This window comes from Cydia amplana, chromosome 13 (genome assembly GCF_948474715.1).
Source record: "Cydia amplana chromosome 13, ilCydAmpl1.1, whole genome shotgun sequence".
In the NCBI taxonomy this organism is placed as follows: Eukaryota; Metazoa; Arthropoda; class Insecta; order Lepidoptera; family Tortricidae; genus Cydia; species Cydia amplana.
In genome coordinates, this window is record NC_086081.1 from 5,005,290 (window position 1) to 5,029,750 (window position 24,461).

At 35.5% G+C, this 24,461-nt stretch overlaps 1 protein-coding gene across 1 annotated transcript in view; it reads left to right on the forward strand.

Moving 5' to 3' along the window:
• The first annotated feature begins 3,097 nt into the window (after nucleotides 1-3,097).
• LOC134653426 (arylalkylamine N-acetyltransferase 1-like) overlaps nucleotides 3,098-24,461 on the forward strand; it is a 33,408-nt gene continuing 12,044 nt past the window's right edge. The window contains exons 1-3 of the mRNA XM_063508789.1: nucleotides 3,098-3,309; nucleotides 22,312-22,451; nucleotides 22,948-23,128. Of these exons, the coding sequence (XP_063364859.1) occupies nucleotides 3,226-3,309; nucleotides 22,312-22,451; nucleotides 22,948-23,128 (405 nt within the window). The 5' untranslated portion in view covers nucleotides 3,098-3,225. The remainder of the gene's footprint in view (nucleotides 3,310-22,311; nucleotides 22,452-22,947; nucleotides 23,129-24,461) is intronic.

A 24,461-nucleotide genomic window follows, 5' to 3' on the forward strand; every position in this document is an offset into this window, starting at 1 on the left:
TTTTGGTAAATACGAGTATTACATAAATTAATCGGATTTACAAAATTATATTATTAGTATAGTCTAGTAGCTTTCTAGTAGCGCCCGAAGGCTTATCCTATTGTCTATTGTTCAGTAAAACCGCACGTGCTACTTACCTGCAAAAAAGGGTCCTAAGTATTCTATTTGGCACCTGAGCGCGGGCTAGTCCAACGCTCAAAAAACCAGTGTAGGTGCGCTCTCCGATAACGTGCCTTTGTTACGCATCTCGATGACACATTTTAGACTGGTTCTGTAGCGTTCGACAAGCCGGCACTCAGTAACCGAAGTACTGACCACACACATCGTAACAAAATATTTATCCATTAGTTCATTTTGAATCTTATTGCAATTTCCATAGGAGTTGTAATTCAATTACCTGGGTAAAGTGAACGAGCGATTTTTTATGCAGGTGGTTGTGGCACGTGGCACGAGCGGTTTTACTTAACAATAGACAATAGGATTAGCCGTCGGGCTCTATTAGAAAGCTACAAACATAGCAACAAGCTATAACGTAAGTATTAGTGATAAGCATTTGTTAACCAATTAAGAATCGACTGAAACCGACTCGTAATCCAGCCACAGGACCTTAATTATTGAGACCTAGATATTAATGCATGACTAAATAAATATCGTGTTACAGGTAAATTAATAATGTATCTTACCGCTGTAAGTATATCGTTTAACATTTTTTATTGCTATCACAATAATACCCACAATACCCACATTTATTAGTCATTTAAATTTTGGGACTTCACGGGCCTATAAATCCCGGTCTTTTGATAGGCTTGCGTGGGGATACAGATCCAACACGTAGAGGCTTTGGAGAGCTTTAATGTTATGTAGAATTATCAGTTAAATAATTATTAAATAAATATATTTGGGGAAATTCTCACACACAACACAAAACATCCATACGTTATGAACAAAATTTTCAACCGGATTCACGAATATACAGTCAAATTAATGCCCTTATCAGGATTCCAACCAGCTTCATAGGGTTACTACGTTACTAGGACCGACAATGATTGGGTTCTGCCTCGTCAAGAGCCACTGATTGGACATTGGTTACTTAGCGAGCTTACCATTAGCGCTATTTAATCAAAAAAATCAATCAAAAATTCTTTATTACATAAGACACACTTTGTTTATAATGTACAGTGATGGAGCCACCCGGTAAGCAAAAATGCCTGTGTTGGGTGGCGCCGCTCTTCCTTTAGGTGACATAACTATTATAATATAACATATACTAAGCTAATTAACTCTAATTTACTGGCTAAAATTCTAGCTTATAGCTACTACTTACATTTAATCTAGACTTATGATAGGTACAAGAATCCAAAAAAGAAATGTATATGTATCCCTCTCTATGTATGTGTGTGTGTGCGTGTGCGTGCGTGTGTGTGTGTGTGTGTGTGTGTGTGTGTGTGTGTGTGTGTGTGTGTGTGTGTGTGGGAGGGTGGGTGGGTGTGTGTGCGTGCGTGTGTGCTTGTCTGTTTGTGTGATATTTCAGTCAAGTTCAATGTAGTAAAGTCTCTGTCTCATCGTAGGTTAAGCTCTTCAGCCAATTTGTAACTTCTCTCTTGCAGTCATAATAATGTTTAGAGTAAATTTCAAGTTGTTTGTTCAATTTATTGTAAACATGTGAAGATTTAGGGCAGAACTGTCTGCGAGCAAATGAGGTCCTTGTTTTTACAACTTCCGCTACTACAGCTTTTTTTCTTTTGTTCTTGTGATTTGTATTATATTTTATGTTTTTTTAATGTGATATTTAGAATATATAATTTTCTGACTGTTAGCAAGTCACTAATTAAATAGAGTTGGTCAGTAGAAAACCTAATTCTTTTAAAATACATATAGTATTAATTAATGCACGTTGGGCACGTTCAAGATCAATAAATCGACTCTTTGCCGATCCACCCCAGACAGAGATACAATATACTAGGACAGATTGGACCAGGGATATATAATTATATTTCATTTAATATATTACGCGAGTTTGATTGATTGTTTTTCCCTGGGACAATGTGCCTTAGTGTCCTAAAAATCCAGACTAGTTTCCTCACTCTATCCATGACTTGATCGAGTTGTGAATACCAGTTAAGATGTTCGTCAAGTATAACTCCTAAGTATTTAGTTTGAGCAACCTTCTCTATTGCTGGACAGCCACAGGTAGACGAGGTTGAAGACGGGCATGAATGAATCCGGATCGACATATCATTTTTGGGTTGTGTATATTTCGAAATACTGAAGCATATGTAATTTGTTTTTTTTTTTGTGTTCAGTGTTAGTAGGTTCATTTTGAGCCAGCTGTCTATGTGTGTCAAACCATTTTCAGCATTGTTCTTAACCTCATTCCAGGATTTTCCAGTAAATATAATAATATTTACTGGAAAATCCTGGAATGAGGTTAAGAACAATGCTGAAAATGAAGGCAGTGTCATCGGCATATGAGAACAATTTTGCATTTGGAATGGTCATATTGCATAAATCATTTATGTAGACCAGGAATAACGTAGGTCCTAGCACGCTACCCTGTGGGACACCATAGGCGACGTCTTCGAGCCCACTGACTACATCTCCAAGTTTCACCCTCTGTTTCCTATCAGTAAGGTAGCTCTCGAACAGTAACAGCGGTGTTCCCCTAACTCCTATTCTGTATAGTTTCTGTATGGTTAAGAAAACTGCGTTGGAAACAGGAATAATCACAAATGATAGTTTCCTCTATGTACGAGGATCAGATTTCGTAAAAAAACAGTAGGCATTACTTACCTACCATTCGCGGTGAAGGTTTTTTTTCTATATATTGTTCACCACTCGATTCTGATGCCTCTCGAAACCTTTTGTTTTACCACACCATATGTTTTATCAAAAAAGACTAGAGGGTAGGTAAGTATCCTACGATTTTTTTCTATAAACTTAATTTCAATTATGAACTAATTTAACTAATTTCAGTTTTAAAGAATCTACAAACGAAAACTTACTCAGTGCCGACCTAAATATGAAAGGGAGCGCGGGGGCGCGTTCAGTCAGGAGTCAGGAAACTGCAAAGTACAATGCCATATAAAAGAAGCGCGCCTCGTTTCGCAACCATTCCAATTTCGAATCTCAGCGCGGTCCCACCGGCTCGCGGGAGACGCATCCGTTTGCGCGCGAAAAGTGACAGAGCGTTTTGTTTTTAATTTTTATACTTTTTAAATCGACAAAATGGCTGTTACTAGTGCCAGGAGTATTGTGAACTTGAAGAAGACCCACTTCGAACGTGAAAATGCTAAGATTGATAAATATACGGTGAGTTGGCTATATTAAGTTATCACCTGCAAAGTACAATAATATTTAAAAATATAGGGAAACCTTGTAAAACAGGCTTATAAATATTTAATCGGGGATCAAAATAACTACAATCAGAAAATAAATAAGATGTTAATCAGTAATTTTGAATGAAATTATATAAATTGTCTGTCTACCCACAGTAGAAAAACTTTCTCGGAAAAGAATGACCAAACACAGCCTTATGTCAGTTGTTTTATTTATCCATTGTTTGAATGAAACGTGTGAAGTAACATTAATACAATTTCATTGACACTATTTTTAAATAAAATAATACTGTATCCTATATACAGAAGAATGTATTAATGTACCTATAGGAAGTGTAGGGTAACTAACCAGTAATGACAATTACCAATATTGTAGTTTCATTGTTATTATCCCTTCAAAGTGTTTTATCACGCTATACTCGTACCTATACGTTTTCACATTATTTTTAATTTAAACTTACGATAAAAAAAACAATTCTAAGTGCCACTCATTTTATATCGAAGTTTAAAAAAACTACCAGTTGGGCACGTGAATGGTAATTAATAAAAAAAAGATTTTTTTTCTTACATTCGAGTTAGGACAGACAGATGCAAAAGAGTTATTTGGGCAATCGACAAATCAATATCAAAATCCCACTCTAATTAATGATTAATATTTGCGATAGAAATAGCAAAGTTGCGATTAACACGTTCAAGGTCTTTTTGGCTGCCAAATTTAGACCCTGGCAGTTGAGGGATTAACTATACGTATTTACCGTTTTGACTTCTGACCTACTTAACAGAAAAGTGACAACATTCGACCAGAAATTGATAATAGATTTTGTTCATTTAAAACAAACGAGTTACCTCATTTAATTTCAATTAGACAACTGGCCTATTAAGGGCCCGTGCACTATACTTGGGTAAAACCGGTGAATAAGTAGTTCACTTCATTTCCGTCCATTGTAAGCATATTAAAGGAACTAGCTGACATTCGCAACATAATTGACATTTAGCATCCGCCCTTCATGTCAGGGCAGTAGGTATATCATAATAATATCTTAGTAATCTATTACGGTAGAATAAAATAGGTAACTCTTTATTTCGATCCCGACTTTTTTTACAACACGATGGTTGAAAACAAGCAGCAAGACCGCCTGATGTTAAGCAACCACCGCAGCTTATAGGCCCTATCAACTCTAACTAAATAATTGACCGAAGCGTTAGCGAAGGTCTCCGTTTTAACTCGGGCAAAATGCTTTCATATGTCCGGATGTTCTCCTTTACAGGTCGCAATTCTCAACCGATTCTCGTGAAATTTTGTGACCAAATTCTATGATTAAATTGGTTTTTTTGACAATCCACCACTTAGTTTCCTTACTGTAAATTTTCTCTGCATAAACAAACTTAATAGCATTGGAATTGGATTGAATAGGAATAGTATTGGTTTATTTATTTTTATACGCTTAAAAAACGTATGTCCGCGATGCAAGATAAGCTTGTTAGCTTGTTACCTATGTATATTTAAAAGTGGTACAGGATGGCTCAAAAATTCGTGGTATTTTTTTTTACTGCGGCATATTGTTGATAATTTTAACGAAAGGTAAAGGAAAAGGTATTTTCACCATACCAACTGGTAAAGGCTCTCTTGATTGTTCAAAGAAAAATATCCCTAAAAATTCTCTGTCAACGTACTTTTGGACCAACCAGTATTGTTTTCTTTATCTCTGACTGCAAGATTGAATGTGTTAATGAGACACGATTGATACGAAGTCACATTTAGATCTTGAAAGCTACTAGAACAAAACACCATTAATGATAAGATGTTGATAACATTCAGCCGGTATATCGCGGCATGGAATTATCTAATGAATAGCTTGTTCTTTGTGGATTATTGACTACTTGACCTACTTTACTTGTTGCTGCTGACATAACAATACACATTATCTTAATCGGACTGAAATGTATAAACCTTTTCCAGGCTTCGTAGGTACTGTTTACCTTATTTTAATTGGATATAGAATAACTTAATTATTGGAATAAGCTCTAACCACTCACATGATTCCGATTTTAACAAAAGGTGCCCTGAACTGCTCTGCCATTTCGCAGATACGACGGCACAGTGTCATGATATTTTCAAAAATCGATAACTTTACTTCTGCTAAAGCATTTGCAACGATTCTTTTGGTTTTTTAATGATAAAGAAACAAAGAATTTATTTTACTACTATAGCATTGTGCTGTTATAATAAAAATAATTATTAAAAATTCACAAAGTTGACCCAATGAAATAATGTCCGCGTTATAGTAGAAAACTATTTTTAATTAAAAATCTAAATCGATAACGTATCTTTTTTTTGTATTCAATTTAAAGAGGACTTAATAAGCTTTTAATTGGTACTAAACATCTTGATAGCTCACCTATGAAATTGCCGAGTAAAACTAATTCAAATTCCGATAAGAAACTTTCGAATTGCTCAATCTGCTGTGAAACTATATATTATGTTCATGATTTTTTTGTGGCTAATTTAGACACTGAAGTACTAAAATATAGTAAAAAACAGTTTAAGACACTAATAATCTTGAAATAAAATGCATAACTTATGCAATTATAACGATGATAGTAGCTATATAACTTAAAATAACAAAAGAGTATCTACGTACCTACTAAATTTTGGTGTTTTTATAATTGCCGATCACCAACAACCGAACTAACTTATAACTACACTAATACGTTTAATACATCCACCATAACACACACTTCACAACATATTAAGCACAATAAACCAATAATAACTATTAACACATAAAATTATACTGATTACAAACGTAAATAAGCCGGTAAACTGACTTCTTCCATCTCAAAAATAAAGATGGCTACCCATTTAGGGTGGAGACACAACAGCGCGCGGTGCAGATGTTCAACAGAAATAGGAACTTTAAAATTGTAATACCTAATTAATTATTTATTTAATCGTATAATTATTTAGTTTATTCAATGTAAATAGCAAAGAAATATTAGTAAATACAAATTATAAGTAAGTAGTAAAAAAAATCCCAAAACGCGTATGCAACGCGTCTAGTACACCACATGCCTTACGATATGCAGAAATGCTTTAAGCAACCACAGTTGCCGGGGTTGTACTTACAATTTACCGTCACATGTTTTGATCGCTAATCCTTGATGACCAACCAGTATTGTTTTCTTTATCTCTGACTGCAAGATTGAATGTGTTAATGAGACACGATTGATACGAAGTCACATTTAGATCTTGAAAGCTACTAGAACAAAACACCATTAATGATAAGATGTTGATAACATTCAGCCGGTATATCGCGGCATGGAATTATCTAATGAATAGCTTGTTCTTTGTGGATTATTGACTACTTGACCTACTTTACTTGTTGCTGCTGACATAACAATACACATTATCTTAATCGGACTGAAATGTATAAACCTTTTCCAGGCTTCGTAGGTACTGTTTACCTTATTTTAATTGGATATAGAATAACTTAATTATTGGAATAAGCTCTAACCACTCACATGATTCCGATTTTAACAAAAGGTGCCCTGAACTGCTCTGCCATTTCGCAGATACGACGGCACAGTGTCATGATATTTTCAAAAATCGATAACTTTACTTCTGCTAAAGCATTTGCAACGATTCTTTTGGTTTTTTAATGATAAAGAAACAAAGAATTTATTTTACTACTATAGCATTGTGCTGTTATAATAAAAATAATTATTAAAAATTCACAAAGTTGACCCAATGAAATAATGTCCGCGTTATAGTAGAAAACTATTTTTAATTAAAAATCTAAATCGATAACGTATCTTTTTTTTGTATTCAATTGTCGTATGCAACGCGTCTAGTACACCACATGCCTTACGATATGCAGAAATGCTTTAAGCAACCACAGTTGCCGGGGTTGTACTTACAATTTACCGTCACATGTTTTGATCGCTAATCCTGTGTAATACACAGTGATTTAATACATTCTATGGTTTATTAATGTAACTTAATCATCGAACTAGTTAATGTCTATTGGTTGCTCAAGATATATTTAGTAATCTTAGAAATGTAGGGCATTCAAATAAGAAACACGTCAAGAATCTACAGAACTATTGTTTTGAAGTGATATTATTTGGTCATCAATATTAAGTAGGTCTAAAATATAGTTTTAAACTAATAGACCAATAAACGCGGAGTAGTTTAATATACATTACTAATAGAAATATCTAAATTTGAATACTTGAGGCATTTTAAAACACGCAGCAACTTTTTACACATCGCACTTCCTGAACAACTTGCAAAGTAAAATAGATAAGAAATACTGTGGTTGTGTCTATATGGTTGAAACATTTTTTAAATATTGTCACGTTGGTAGTCTGTGTTTTAAAAATTGTTTATACCGTATCTGTGCAGCCCTTCACAGATAATAAATAAAAAACCGCATACACTCCTTTTGCAACTCGAGTTGCGACGATCATTTTAGAGGTGCGCAATCTTGAAACTCTAGTTGCTGGAATCATGTGAGTGGCTAATTATATAAAAAAAGTATCGTGTCAATTTCAGAGCCAATTTCTATCATAAACTACTAAGCTCTATAATTAGTAATCAGTAATCTTGACCCAATTAATAGTTAAAATAATAATATTGCTGTCAATGACAGGACAAATTTTATAAAGCGAGTACTTACTTAAGTAATTTTTCTGAGTATTTCGAACTACTGAGAAAAATAGATTAATTTCGATTTAGATTTTTGGATTAGGTACAGTTTGACTAATTTAACTACAAACATTTATTAAGACTTACTAAGGTAGCTACTAAACTTCATCATATAATAGATAATGATGGCCAAAGTGACCAAATTGAGACACACTCTATTTCTATTACGTAACAAATATTTTCTATTTCTATGATAAACGTATGCCACTTTGGCCATCACTATTTGATACTGACTGTACTTCCTATTAGAAGTATTAGAACCTTCATTACAACTATGCGGAACCATTGGCACGAGCAAGAGTTGATAATTAGCACAGCTCCCAGTTAATGAACTGAACAGTAAACAAGTAATAAACATCTTAGGATCTTAGCTTGCAGTACCGTAAAATGGGGTGAGTAGGGTCAAAACAGAAATTCAAACCTCGATAACATTTTATTTTTACATATGAAAACTGAGTGGTGTATAATAAGAGTGTTCCGGACGTTTGTATTTTAGTTTTTATTTTATTTTGGGTAGTTCCATTTCATAACTTTGACGATAAAGAGGAAAACCCACCTCACCCCGTAGTGCCTCGTATTTGGGGTGAGAGCGGTTTTCACACAAAGGTGATTTTGGAAGATTGTTGGATCGATTTTTTTTATTATGCGTATTACTATAGCTCCATGGAATACATTATTTTTGTAGCAGTAGCCTTACAATCCCTTCTCACCCCCCTCCCCATTCGCCTTCACCTTCTCGCCCCATTCATAACCCACCTCTCCCCGCGAAACCTACTCACCCCGTTTTACGGTAGGCTTTGAATCTGCTGAATCATTGGCCAATTTAACACTTTTTAGGCTCCTGGAAACCGATCAAATTGAACCTAATGACAAATAATTATGTAATAAAAAAACTTAGAACATCTAATAAGATTTGCATTAGGTACCTAGATGCAAACCAACCTACGTAGACCTTACAACAGACTTTATGAATTATGACATTAGCAAAGCAGTAGGCAGAAAATCTCCTTCATCAGTAGGCATAAAATTGATTGTCAGAATCTATCTGTGTGGTCGTCTAATACGCTATATCTAGGTATATTAGGCATAATATAGGCATCTTCGATAATTGCATGCGATTTTGGATTCGTTACAAATTAGCGACTACCTACTACACTTCTACCTGGTACACTTAACTTTTGTTTACTTAATACAATTTACACTTAAGTTTTGTTTTGAATTTCATTTCATTTGCAATATTTCTAAATAATATTGTATTGTAAATAACGGCAAATAAATACAAGTAAACATTGTTAATAGTAGTTCCCGTTACGGCAAACGTTATTTAAACCAGAATTAACTGGACATACGACCGTAAATAGGACAAGCATTCTTATCGAAATGTTTATGTTGATGGATGCGACATTTCGAAATAGGGTTATTAGAACTTATTGCACGTTAACAAATCACAAAGGCACACTAAGGGCCACTTGCACTAACTACAATAATAGACTGATGAACGGCACGGAGCAGAGAACTATGAAACTTCCCATACAATAAAATTTAGCGAACGCTTTAACGGTGACAGAAGGTTTGGTGCAACCGACCCTAAAGGGGCCCACTGATTAACAGTCCGCCGGACGGTATCTTAAACACAACTTACAGGGCATATACAAAAACGTCCGTCTGGGCGTCCTAGATACCGCTGGAGTGACGAAGCCCTAAAAGACCTGTTCGCCCTCGGAATACCAAACTGGCGTGAAGTGGCGCAGAATAGGGCAGCGTGGCGCTCTCTTGTGTAAGAGGCGGAGATCCTTTTTGGGTCACTTAGCCAGTGAAGTCAAGTATACAAAACACTGTTCATCTACGTTATTCCATCAAAAATAAGGAAAAAATATACACCTTGGAATCTTAATTATAAGCTTTTCCGCTTCCTGGTGGAAATTTGGACTAGGAAATTTAGACTAGGTAATAAGGAACCGTTACATTTAAGCGTGCAAAAGACGTTGCCGGAAACCATAGAAAGTGGTGGAAAATGTCTTAAAACGGGCTTCCAAGCACTAGCTAACGATCTAAACAGGATAAATGTACATAAATGTATGTAATGTACTTAATGATAAGACTGAGAGAGGGATGAGACTGTAATTTACCATTAACCAAAATTCTTACCAGATCCACTTGAACTGTACTGTAGACCATACGAGGTTTTGGATGACCTTGAAATATGTCGTGACTGACGGATGTAATGGCTAACTGATTCTGTGACGTAATGTTACTTATATCAATCACAGATCCTAAAATAATTGACATAACTGATTGAACGAACGTGTTGTTTAATTTTAGAGCAATATAAATTGAATAACTAATTGTACCGGCGATTGTTATGCATGATATATAATTGTCTGCAGATACCAAACCGGCTTTGTGCAAATACTTTAACACGTGTTCTTGCAAAAATGCATTTTGTCATGAACGATAAGCATATGCATCACTCTGTCTGTCATCACATACTAGATCTTAATTATCATTATGTAAGCTGTAACGTCTATTCGTTGCAATATTGCAATAGCCGTGGGAATTTTAAAAATAATTCTTGTTGTGTACAAACCAATAAGGGCGGGCAAGCGCGGCCATAGTTTGTACAGAATATGTTGCGACCAGCGAATGAAAAAAACAATGGCGACTGGTGAGCAAGTGCAATTGAAACTGGTGTCTGGTGGACACCTTTAGTTTAAATAGAAATAACGGCAGTCAATAGTCAATACAATCAACCTGGCATTCAGTTCGATTCGTTCATGACATGGAAACCGTATCATTTTTAGGGTTCCGTAGCCAAATGGCAAAAAACGGAACCCTTATAGATTCGTCATGTCTGTCTGTCTGTCTGTCCGTCTGTCCGTCTGTCTGTCCGTCCGTATGTCACAGCCACTTTTCTCCGAAACTATAAGAATTATACTGTTGAAACTTGGTAAGTAGATGTATTCTGTGAACCGCATTAAGATTTTCACACAAAAATAGAAAAAAAACAATAAATTTTTGGGGTTCCCCATACTTCGAACTGAAACTCAAAAATTTTTTTTTCATCAAACCCATACGTGTGGGGTATCTATGGATAGGTCTTCAAAAATGACATTGAGGTTTCTAATATCATTTTTTTCTAAACTGAATAGTTTGCGCGAGAGACACTTCCAAAGTGGTAAAATGTGTGTCCCCCCCCCCCCTGTAACTTCTAAAATAAGAGAATGATAAAACTAAAAAAAATATATGATGTACATTACCATGTAAACTTCCACCGAAAATTGGTTTGAACGAGATCTAGTAAGTAGTTTTTTTTTATACGTCATAAATCGCTTAAATACGGAACCCTTCATGGGCGAGTCCGACTCGCACTTGGCCGCTTTTTTGTAAGAAGTGCCGATGACACATCAACCTGTTAGATGTTCGAAATTATCGAAATGTCGTAGAAAGATGATCTGGACAAGGACAAAATTTGGGCTTCGACATGGCCAATGGCACATGATTAGCGATGACTTTTGATCTCTATTTGAACTTTTTATAATTAAAGCGACTATTGTCTTGACTATATGTATTATGTTCTAATTACGATCAGCTGTGGGAAGTTTTGCGCAGCAACTGCACTTGAAAAGAAAAACATTTTTATACCTTGTGCAAATGAAATAAGGTTACCAGTTGAATGATTTTTTGACTGTAAATAGGTATGTATGTATATCAAATGGGTATGATAAGCTTTGCGTAGCAGCATTCTACAATAGTGTTCCGGTTGCAAAATCGTGACGCAAATACTTGGTAGGTATTTTGATACACTGTTTATGTAGCTAGTTCCTGAAACGTGATAAACGTGTAATAGGCGAGACAAACATGTCACCGTGGAAGTTTTTTATCGTTATCATCGGAAATAAATAAAACACATTATAAAAAATCTCTGCCTGCTAATAATAGAAATCAATTGTAATGTTTTTTATTGCCTACAAAATGTATGTAATTATCCTACTGTTGTTTAATGTTTAATGCTAGGAGTCCGGCAGATAGCATGAATATTGATCCCTGTTGTGTGCTTCTACAATATTTTGCCCTTTTAATAGGGCAGGACCCGATCCACCGACTAGGGCCACCGATCATTAGTAAAATGTCAATAGTTGGACTTATTCGATCATGTCTGACAAGTTATGTTAGGTTATTATGCTGGTCAGTTTAAGGCAAGGTGTGTAGGTAGACTATAAAATGCGCATTACAATGATCTGACGAATTACGAGCACAAGTAACGGAGTAACAGGGTATTCACTGTACGTTTAATTAATTGTCATTGTAATTTTACAAAAAATTACATAGGGTTAAACAATGGTAAATATACCTTTGTATTTTAAAGTTTGGCGCCCGGGGCTATAAAGATTTGTCGCCAAACCTGACCGCGTAGTTTGGCCGGCCGGCCTCGCAACCTGCCGGTCTGCGGGTCTGAGGGCCTACCGCGAACCACGTTCGACGTGTTGCCTCCCTGTCGCACTTGTAAATTCGTACGTAAGTGTGACAGGGAGGCAACACGTCGAACGTGGTTCGCGGTAGGCCCTCTGTTCTCATCGCCTCTGTAGACCCTACGGTAAATGCAGCTCGATTTACCTAATATGATTTAATTTCATTCAGATCGAAATAATTTAAATGACAAGAGTCACAAAGACGGGCGGTCGACGGCCTGACCCATTTTGATAGGTACTTGTTGGCTGTTGGTCTCATATCTGGTACAAAATAAAATTATACTGACGTGACACTTTACAGTATAACGTGTCCATTATTAACCAGAGATAAAGTATGTCATTCGAGACGTTGATAATGTAAGCGATATCATGGTAAATAGGTGCTGTGAAATATACCGCCCTGCGATAGTTTAGTGCACATTGGAAACTGATAGACGTTTTTAATGTACCTATTTATAAGAAGGATAACTAATTTTGCGTAGGATATGGAATTTTAATGATGTTGTAATGTAAATTAGAATATGTAGAGATATATGTACGTAAATTAGTTTATACAGACACTTGCAATTGTTAATATGTATAAGCAAAAACACCGTGTGTAGTAGTACATACTTATTGTTTATTCCGCACCTTTCAACTTGGCTAACTTTCACACGCAAAATAATTATATATACATGTTCATTGTTTTCATTTCGCCGCTAATTTTGGCGTGGCTGCAATTTATTTACTAACTTTGCATACTTTAAAGAAAACATCTTATAAGGCACGCTAAAGCTCACTTAGCAATCTCGATCTTAATAAGAAAAAATAATCTTTCCTCGCTATTTATTATTATTAGGCATATATAGTGCCTACACAGCTTACAGATACTATATTTGTCATTAATCGCGTATAATTAAGTTTTAAAATTGGACCTCCCACCTTTCGAGAACAACATTTTCCCGATGGTCGGAGAAAATACCTACTTTATTGTTTGATTATAATGACGATACTCTGACAATTAGAAGTGGAAAGCTTATCGAGCTCCGGTTTAAAACTTTTGCACACGTACAAATCTTAGAAGCAAGTTATTTTGTATAATACGGGAGACTAAGATGCGATATGCAATATTTTATGTAAAACTAACAAATTATTCAACATTACATGACCATAATTTACATTAGTATGAATTAGTTCCAGAAATCATTACAGATACACAAACACACACAAATGTTAAGTAAACTTAATGCTGAAAATGCTCTTTTTGTTTGTGTAAAATACATTTTGACGACGGTAGGTATTTGTTTTGTACTCTAACAATTATTTCAAACGTTGCGAATTCTCGTCAATTTAAGATACTGAACGCTGTGACGTTCGACTTCAACACAGTAGCTGTTGACACAGCCATGTTAACTGCACGATTCTTTTCATCTCTTGGACAAGCTCATTTGCTTCAGGTATTGTTTGTTATGGTAATGCCCATGTCTAATGCCGTTTGAATACTGCTTTTGAAGTAGTAATAAAGTTGCAGAGGATGGTAAATAATTATGTAGGTATACCTAGTGGCAGAGTAAAGTTCACCAAGTAACGCTGCTCTGATAGTGTTAATAACTTCTAGATATCTCTCTGTGTGGTATCACGCATTGTAGAAAACCCTTCAACAGAAAACATCAGTTCCGACTTGAGGCCTTTCATGAAAAAGATCATATATGTTGTCAATCCTTTAGTCATCACTTTTATGAACCCTAATGCATAGGAACATAGGTATATTATAGCCCTGTAAATTGGAAACTGCAATTTTTGCAAATACATCAAGGCTAGGCCGTGCCGTGACAAACTCGAGATAGCTTTACATATCTAGTCCAGTCATGACTTCCTTAGATTTATCTCTTCTCTGAGACCTTCATCATTGACACGACTCACAGTGAATCTCACGCTCACCAACAAGCGCGAGCAAAATGTTTCATAATTCGACTCCCACTCCCACGCATTGCGTATTGCTAAAATAATCTGAGTCACCTTCACCTACAGGCACCTTCTGGGCAGGCTCGCTCCTACGTAGGCCACGTCTTCGCCTCGGCTAGTCTGTAGCCATGAGTAAGCCCATTAATTATATAAAAAAAAGAGTGATCTATCGCCAAGGTCGTATCAAAACAAGATCATACCCGTAATATATTGTTAATTCAGAATCGGCCTCTCGCTAATTACCGCACCGGCGGCGTCTGCGCAGCCTCGCTCGCGTTCATGATCATTACCAAGGCCCATAGTTCGACGATCGCCTTTCGCCGTCGGTTCATTATGTTCATTTATTTTTTATCAATGACTCATTGATATTTACGTTTTTTATTCTGTGGTTTATTTTGATGCGTTTTTATTAGATTACTTGTCTAGTTCCCGATGTACACTTCGTTCCGTGATTAGCACAAACAAACCGTTTATTGATGTGACGTGTCATGAGTGTCATGACCATAACTTGACGATTATAATATACTAGCGACCCGCCCCGGCTTCGCACGGGTTAACAAATTGTACATAAACGTTCCTCTTGAATCACTCTATCTATTAAAAAAAACCACATCAAAATCCGTTGCGTAGTTTTAAAGATCTAAGCATAGGTATATACAGACAGACAGACAGGCAGCGGGAAGCGACTTTGTTTTATACTATGTAGTCAAGCGACCGAAAAGGCGTGGTGATTAGAGAGTTGAATTTCTAAATCTGTGGGGAATAAATACTTACTATCTTTTGCCAAATAACTTTAACATATGTCCTTCATAAGAAAAGTTCACGTTTGCGATTGACCGTTTTTATCCCCGATTGAAGCGACTCTGTCAATGGCAGTAGGTAACATGATGAAGGACAATTGACAGTTATTTTGATTGACACTACGATTTCTTGTTTTTTTTTTAGTTTTTTTTATAGATATAGGTATATATATATTTTTTCAAAATGGCAGAAAACAATAGTTATTTGTACAACAAGAGATCAAAGTTTGATATTTCTTCGAGTGCTTATTTTGAGTCCCGTGCAAGCGAAAGATTCTATAATAGATTCACGAGCGTAGCGAGTGAATCTAATTTAGAATCTTGAGCGTAGTAAGGGACTAAAAAGCGCACGAGATGTAAATAACTTTGATCTCGTGTAGTTCGCAAAACTTTTCACCTCAGCAGTGAGAACATATTAGAGAACCCGAAAGATGTATTACTTCTTCATCACTTACCTATTCACTCATGTTTTCTTAAGATGTACCAACAATTAAGTTTTCACCTCAGCAGCTCGAACAAGGGTACTTTGCTACTTAAAAACAGTGAGCAAAGTCGCATTTTGCTCATTTTGTCTCACTCAGTGAGCAAAATGCGATTTTGCTCACTGTTTTTAAGTAGCAAAGTACCCTTGTTCGAGCTGCTGAGGTGAAAAAACTTTAATCACACTTGTGGGAATTAAACAAATCAATAGAATTTGTCAATATCGTATAAATTGATTATATTTTATGCAAAACCTGGCAGCTTTAAGCTAGCAAATGAAGCAACTGTACCTACCTAGAATTGTATTAAAATTTTATTTACCAATTACATTATTTTATTATAAACTATTAGTTTTATTACATTCCTAACCAATTAGTGGTTAACTACTGCAAAAACTTTACAATAAATTGATATGGTTTTAATTAATTACTTTGCAGTTTTTTTGAAACTATATTACGTTATAATAAAACTCCAAAAAAATATTACCTAACGTTTCAGGAAGTAAGACTGTATATTATAAATTACAACATATGTACATAATAATGCATGTTAATAGTAATGTTCCTACCAAAAATTTTGAAAAATAAAGGCGATAACTACACATTATAATTAGGTAGGCAAGTGTACAAAATTATCTTGATATTCTTGGGGAACATATATGCAATACAAATATAACTTAAACGTATATAAAACTTTTTAAGTGAACTCATTTACAAACATACAGCCTGCAGTTATGTCGATTAGAAGCAACTTAACGTTAAAATATCTAACACATCACGCTTCGTTTTTTTTTAAATATATGTTAATATAATTCTCTAATATGTAAAAGCATAATACCTAGAGCTCAAGGTCGTTTCTAGACAAATGGGTCCGTGCCACAATTGCATATAAATACAATTGGCATTTGTAAAACTGGTTCTTAACCGTACTTCCTGCATTCGAAGCTGCATTATGTGTATGCAACTGCCTTATTCTCGTATTTTTTGTTTTAGACATTCACCTAGTTATTTTAAGTACCTACAACTATATGTAGGCACTTACTTACATGTATGCTGCCGTGTTAGTCTAAAAGGCAACTTTTTATATCTAGCAGCAGGCTTATAATATTAACACGGATGGATGGATTTGGACAGTGGTTTTGTGCGTTACAGCAGCGCCCATCGGGCGGCTGCGATACCCGTACATAAGTTATTTGTCAGTTGACAAAATATAAAAAAGTTTGAAATTTTATTTGTAATGTAAAAATAAATACAAAATTGGTTGGGTACATTGCAAGTGAACAAAAACTTTATTTATTATACAAAAGGTTAATGGTATATAAAAAATCATACAAAAATAACTTAAATATATCTAAATATTAAAATATTTTAATCTAAAAGACCTCCGCGAGTTGTACCGGGTGCAAAGGTGCCCATGACACTTGCCGCGTTGCCACGTTGGATTGAAAATTGAAGCTTAATAGGAGTGGTTATTGTTGCCTATACTTACATACCAATTGTTTATTTTTTAAAGTTCGGCATATTATTTAATGGTTAAAATTAACGCAAGAACTAAATTATAGTTAGAATTTTATGCTACATAAAATGCAAGTGATCAAAGCTATCAATGTCAAAAATTAAGGGGGAGATTGAACTAGGTACTTAAACTCAACCAAACAAATACTAATAATTCAAACTTATACTAATAGTCTTTCATAAAATACATTAATCCATATACTATCAAATAAAACAAACTTACCTGTACAAAAGAATCTTCCTGTTGCACATTGTACAAGTTACATTGTTCAAGTATTTAATCAGCACAACCTTATCTAGAGCATACAACAACAAATACAACTTCACATCCTTCCTGGCATAGTAATACTACTTGCAGCTATAATTTAATGGCAATATAAGGCAACATATTATTTCTGGAGTACATAAGCTTACCATAAATATAGGCATACGAAATAACTTCCGTACCTACCTATGCCACTACTGCCGCGCCATACCATCTACGAGTAGACACGACAACTTTTTATTTGATTTCAGAGACGTACAATGATAATAAAATATCACTTGAACGTAATACTTCATTGTTCAGACTATTTATGGCAACTAGACGATTGAAACAATACGAAAATTGTTACATTCATACTATGGTTATTACAAGGTATTTTGCCTTGTTTTACTTCTATAAAAATAAGTAGTTACCGCATTTATGTATTACGAAAATGTACCTTGTGTACACTGTACATATTTAGGTACAACCTCTATTACCTACATGCCCAAGTCTATTAGAATACACTTAACTGATATCATTTCAAATGAGCAAGATTTATAAAGCTCTTGAAGACGGTTCTAAAAGTTAATTCTTAAGAAAACTAATTCCCTTGAGCTTTCTCAGCCACCCATATTTGAGATGCGTCTTATTTTCCGACAATCACAACAAGGAATGAAGGTTTTATATTATTATTTAACATTAGTAATTGTTAATCGTTATTGTACTTTAAGGTTGCCAAGTATATTTAATTATAATAAAACTAAACATGCTCAATCGTGATACGTAACTTATAACTAAAAAGAATTTTGATCCAAATAAATATTGCCGGATTTCTCGGATTCTTTAAAACTAATTTACTTTTTAGTATACCTATGGTGTAAAAACAATGGCGTAGTCACGCGATTAACAATACGAGTACATACTAATTGTCGCCCACTATAAACAAGCAAATAGGTACCGATTATGCCGGAGTCGTGACGAAAAAGGAATAAATCAAGTCATTCCGCTTCAAATCCACTATTTATGCAGCCGGGTATGAATGGTCGTATTCCAATGATGTATATAGGATAGTGTTTGAGACATTGATTTATTTTGTTTATTATTGAAACTACGATTTCAACCAAGTGTTGCAAAGATGGTAGAATATTATAAGTGATCAAATTAATATTTCGATATTTTCAAAATGGAAAATAACGTGTAGGTACGTAGGTAATTCATATATGTATAGAACGAATAATAAATAATCGACAGAAATATAATAAAATATTATAATACCTACCTATAGAGAAAATACGTAAAAGTACTACATTCCCTGAGTGAGAGGTGGGAGGCTTGCAAAAACGTGCCCGAGAAAATGAAAATCAGTTAAAAAAACCAAGTACGAATGCGATTTGCTGTTACGTCACTCACCAAAAGGCTAAAAAAATACAAATCGACATGTCAAGCACTCTGCTAGAATAAGCCGAAAACTCAAAAAAATCTATTACAGCATTAGTCAGGTCAATTGGAATTTGGATCTATAACAAAACTAAAATGCAAATTATATAGTTTTTACTACACCATAAATAAGTAATCAAACTAGATTGGGCATTAAGACCCAGGAACTGTAGAAACAAACAAAAACGTGTTGGTCGTAAAAAGCTATAGCCTCTAGCCGCCCATACGTCAATCCTTGCCAAGCAAAATGAAATTTTATTTTGTCAACACAAAGTTCAAATTAGAATGGAACAGGAGACCTTTTTATAGGTCTCTGGGCGGCGAGAGGATAGTTAAACGGCCCTAGTAAAAACTGTGGCTATTAGACCACTGCATAGTAATTTAATGCAAATCGTTACACGATTCGACACGGAGATAAATTAATTGATATTACAATGGCCGATAATAATCCGCGACAACGTTTACTGCGGCTTGTAGGTTGCAGAAAATGTGAACAGATTGAAAATGCATGGCTAAATCACTAAGTAACAACTAAGTTTTAAAAATATCGAAAAAGTACTCGGAAATTTCACCAAAATACGTATCTGCCATTGTCGAGAGCACCGACAATGGCAAAACGATCGGATCGAAACGGTCGGAAAAATAGTAGTTAAGTTAGTGAATAATTTCCCTTTAACCCAGATTGATTTTTAAGCCGCTTTGATTTAGAACTGCAATGGATTCCCCTAAACACCTAGTGCTCATTTTTAAACCGAGTGATCTATCTGAATATTAAGATAGTTTTGCTGTAGGTACTGGGTAGGTATAGCTTTTGTCAAATGCCCTTGAAGGCGGTTGAACCGGATAAACGGTAAAGGGCGGAATGTGACAGCTTTTAACCTAATTTCAGAACCAATCGCCTTTCAGACGAGCTTAAAATTCAATTATCGGCAGCTGGTCTCTTTATGCTAATACCATGAGTAGGCAATTCTAAATTATTTCTAAATACCTAACCGTTAAACTAAAATATAATTTTAAATATAGTCAATTTTTAGTACCAAGTAATCTGCATTCATAATTTACAATATCTTAGCTACCCCATATGTTTATAACTTTGCAATGCACAGTTTGGGGTCTAATTAGCACTTTTGGCAACGAAACGGGATCTATTTTGATGACCAATTTTTAACAAGCAGTTTCGTCTGCGAGCGATATTCCAAATTTTCAAGTCCTGCCGGAAGCATAACTTTTTCTATTTTGATGACGTCATTATGACCCACTGTCACTTTCTCTCGACGGTTTTGGTATTCCAGGCGCTACTAAAAATCGGTAGCGGTTTTCAGATCTGAACTATCTTCACAGCACTAAAATTATGAAGAGCTAGTTTTAATTGGTCTTATTTCACATACAAATTATATATGATAGGATCTACGTCGTTTATATCGTGTAGTTTAAATATTTATAAGGTTTGTCAACATAAGTCAGTTAAGTACCGAGTTGTCGATAGAGTAATAGATTGTTGTCGGTTATACTGAGACTATGCAGGCAATGTCAAGACTCCGATTAAGGTAAGAATGACAAGACCGTTTATACAATTAACTTTTAATTGTATGTGTCATACACTTAATAATCGCTGTTCAATCATAAGGAAAATAGTTACTTTTAAATGGTATTTTAAGAGGCACACGAACCTAGCCGTCGCCATGCAATCCAAGTCACGATCTAAATTTAAAAAGACATTCTGAAATAAGATGAAATTTGACATGATCATTCAAGTAACATATTTTTCACCTCAGCAGCTCGAACAAGGGTACTTTGCTACTTAAAAACAGTGAGCAAAATGCGATTTTGCTCACTGAGTGAGACTAAATGAGCAAAATGCGATTTTGCTCACTCGGTGAGCAAAATGCGATTTTGCTCACTGTTTTTAAGTAGCAAAGTACCCTTGTTCGAGATGCTGAGGTGAAAATTTAATTGTTGGTATATCTTAAGAAAACATGAGTGAATAGAGGTAAGTGATGAAGAAGGAATACATTTTTCGGGTTCTCTAATATGTTCTCACTGCTGAGGTGAAAAGTTTTGTGAACTACACGAGATCAAAGTTATTTACATCTCGTGCGCTTTTGAGTCCCTTACTACGCTCAAGATTCTAAATTAGATTCACTCGCTACGCTCGTGAATCTATTATAGAATCTTTCGCTTGCACGGGACTCAAAATAAGCACTCGAAGAAATATCAAACTTTGATCTCTTGTTGTACAAATAACCAATGATCGGAATAGGTAGTGCCATTTGGGGTGAATGACCTCAAACATTGTACTGAACGTGGATAAGACTCGGGATTCCAAAAATATTTCTTGGCATGTCTTTAATAGGCCTCATGCATGAAGTTTATATTTAAACGAAATATTTTTTATTACGATGTTTGTTACCGTTATATCATGTTACAAATGCATTTACGTTATTAAATATCATTTAATTGCCTAAAATAATAAATAAAAAGTACACAACTTTGCCCGCGTGAAGCTAGTGAGCGAAACGCAACGCCATTGGTCGAAACGTCACGTGACGTCACTCGTTTCAACAAATTGTTAAGACCAACCAAGAGTGAAAGGGATGGCATTATTATCTGAGTAGCAAACGGCATACGTCAGTTGCATGCAAAAGAGCCGCGTGACGTCATCACGCGCGTCGAATTCACGCCAAAAATTATGAGCATTTCAACCGCTCAAAAATGTTCAACATTTTAAATATTGTTTAATAAAATAATGGGAAGGTTTATAAAAGTATTTTATTTTTTTCCGGTGTTAAAACGATTTAAATAATTATAAAAAAAACATGCATGAAGCTAATTGAAGTAGGTAATATGAAATCCCGGGGTGAAAAGGTATATCCATACTAAACTTACGCACCGAAGTCCCGTGAAATGGCACTACCAATTCCGATCACTGCAAATAACTAATGTAATGTCTGTTACATACAAAACTCCAACTCGCTCCATTTCCTTTTTTTACTTAACTATGTTTAGAAAACAACGAAAACTAAGTACCAGACATACATAGATATAATTATGTCACGTAAAGGTGTACGTCACAATATCAAAGAAGTAGTATTAAAAAGATTGTAATCAAAATCTAATACTTTCACTCATTTCCCTAACAAATTTCAAAAGTATACCATCCGGAAGAAAGCATGAACCTTGCCATGAATGTAGATGTAGCTAATGTAGGTAAGAAAAAATAGAAGAGGAAGAAAACTTGAGGAACTTCGTTAAATGTATTAAATCTCCCGAATTGTTGAGCTGGGAGACTTGCAATTTGATGGGATTCGATTTACCGTTTTCACTTTAGGTACCTAATCATTTCGTTCCTAATGGATTTGTACATTTTGTACTTGCAGCTCGCGGACGAGCTCCCGGCGCAGCTATCGGAGCTGTCCATGCGCCCGCGCATCGCGCCGGAGATGCCGCCCAAACTCGCCTACACGCTGCGCAAACTCACCACAGATGACACGGAGCAGACACTCGCCTTCCTGAGACGGTACGCCCCCCGAGCACTCCCCCGCACTTAGCTATTACACGACTGTGGACACTTGACAATCGTTTATAGAAAAATATCAATTGAAACTAAAATAATACTGGGGGCCTAGGCAAGATGATAAGAATTCATTTACAAATGCTGATCGAAATTGATTGGAATGACAAATGCGAACAAAAATGTATATCCTGAAATTTCCAGACTTTTCCAACTTCTTGGAAACATTCTGCAACTTGCACTTGAACAATGTATGACGCCTGTAATTATGCGGAGTATTATTTTTGCCATAGATTTTTTTTTGCGTAAACGGTGCGGCAATTAAACTAATCCATTGTGAATAGAGTTCGTAGTAGGCTTTTTTATCATTATCTAAAGTTACAACATCCGATAGGAATGGTATTATGCGGACTTGCATTATGTGCATAACTAAATGCCTATATACAAGTACCCATATATATGTATACATATTATGTCACTTCATCACATAAACATTCCCCAGGTTCTTCTTCCGTGACGAGCCCATGAACCAGGCCGTCAAGCTGCTGGAGACACCGGAGTCCCGTTGCCCAGACCTGGAAGATTATTCAGCTTCGTCGCTGTCTCATGGAGTGTCCATTGGAGCCTTTGACGACCTTGGCGAGATGGTTGGTGTCATATTGAACGGCATCGTTAGGCGAGAGGTAAGATTTTCCATACCTATAAAAGATTAAACTGTTAAAAAACTTAATTTTGAATTCAGAACGTATAGTCCGCCTAAATTGTATGTAGTAAGCATTTTTTAATCGTATTGTTCTTTGTTGTTACTTCCGTGCAGGTGTGATCGGATATCTTGCAGGTGTGTCTGCCTCGATTTATTACGGCGAGAAACACTTAGGTACCTAGTCGACCGCCGTCAGTATTTGGATTTAGACAAAGTAAATTAATTGACAGAAGCTTATTTTTGTGAAAAAATATTATAAGCATTTTTTACCAAGTAGGTAGTTTCATTAAAAAAATACCTGAATCAGAATTTATTTATTTTAATCTGATTGGTACGTATATTTGCAAGTTTTACGTTTTCGTGATATCACGAATCCGCAGACATTCATTTTTTGAGTCTATATGTATTATAGGTATACCTTATATATTGGTATATAAATCTGTAACAACAATATACCTTCTAAATTCTCAGAATTCATCGAAATAAATACACATATCGAAAATGTGTGAGATAAATTTGGAAAAGAAATATACCGTTTGCAATATTTAGATAAGGGTCTTTTCCCACTAACTCGGCATTTCATTATCCTTTTATTTACTTTCCCGGGCCGCTATTCAATCACCGCTGACGGCGCTGATCTCCCGAAAATGTCATGTTTTCTGTCCATAATCGGATTTCCGAGCCTCGCCGCAAGGGGAAGGTCGGGATCAAATGGAAAAGTATTTGACCTTGGAAACCCTCGTACAGTCAACTCTGGTTATTTTGGCAGATCTTCGAAGGCTTTATTAACTTACTCGTACTTATTATTCTTTATATATTTTAAAGCATTTATTTTAGTAGGTACCTAATTGTAAAAAAGGGTATCTCAAAAGGAAGCCTCGCCAAACTGTTTGCCATTTACTTAAATATTTAATTTGGCAATTGGTTACTTCTGTATATTGAAATTAAATGAAAAACTGTACACAGATATCCAAGACCAAGACCACCAAACCACCCGCCCAGCGTTAGCCCTTCCTATCATCATCATATCAGCCTTTTATCGCCCACTGCTGAGGGGCTACCGCGAACCACGTACGAAGTGTTGCATCTCTGTCGCACTTGTAATTTCGTACGTAGGTGTGACAGGGAGGCAACACGTCGAACGTGGTTCGCGGTAGGCCTTCTGAGCATAGGCCTCTCTTCGAGTCCCGGTCCCAGCCTAGCTCCATGCTAAGTCGGGACCGTTATGTTACCTATAATTATAATGTGTTGTTACTTTGTTTTTCATCTTTTTGTCTATTACTTCATTTAGGGGTACTACTTGCATGTAAGTA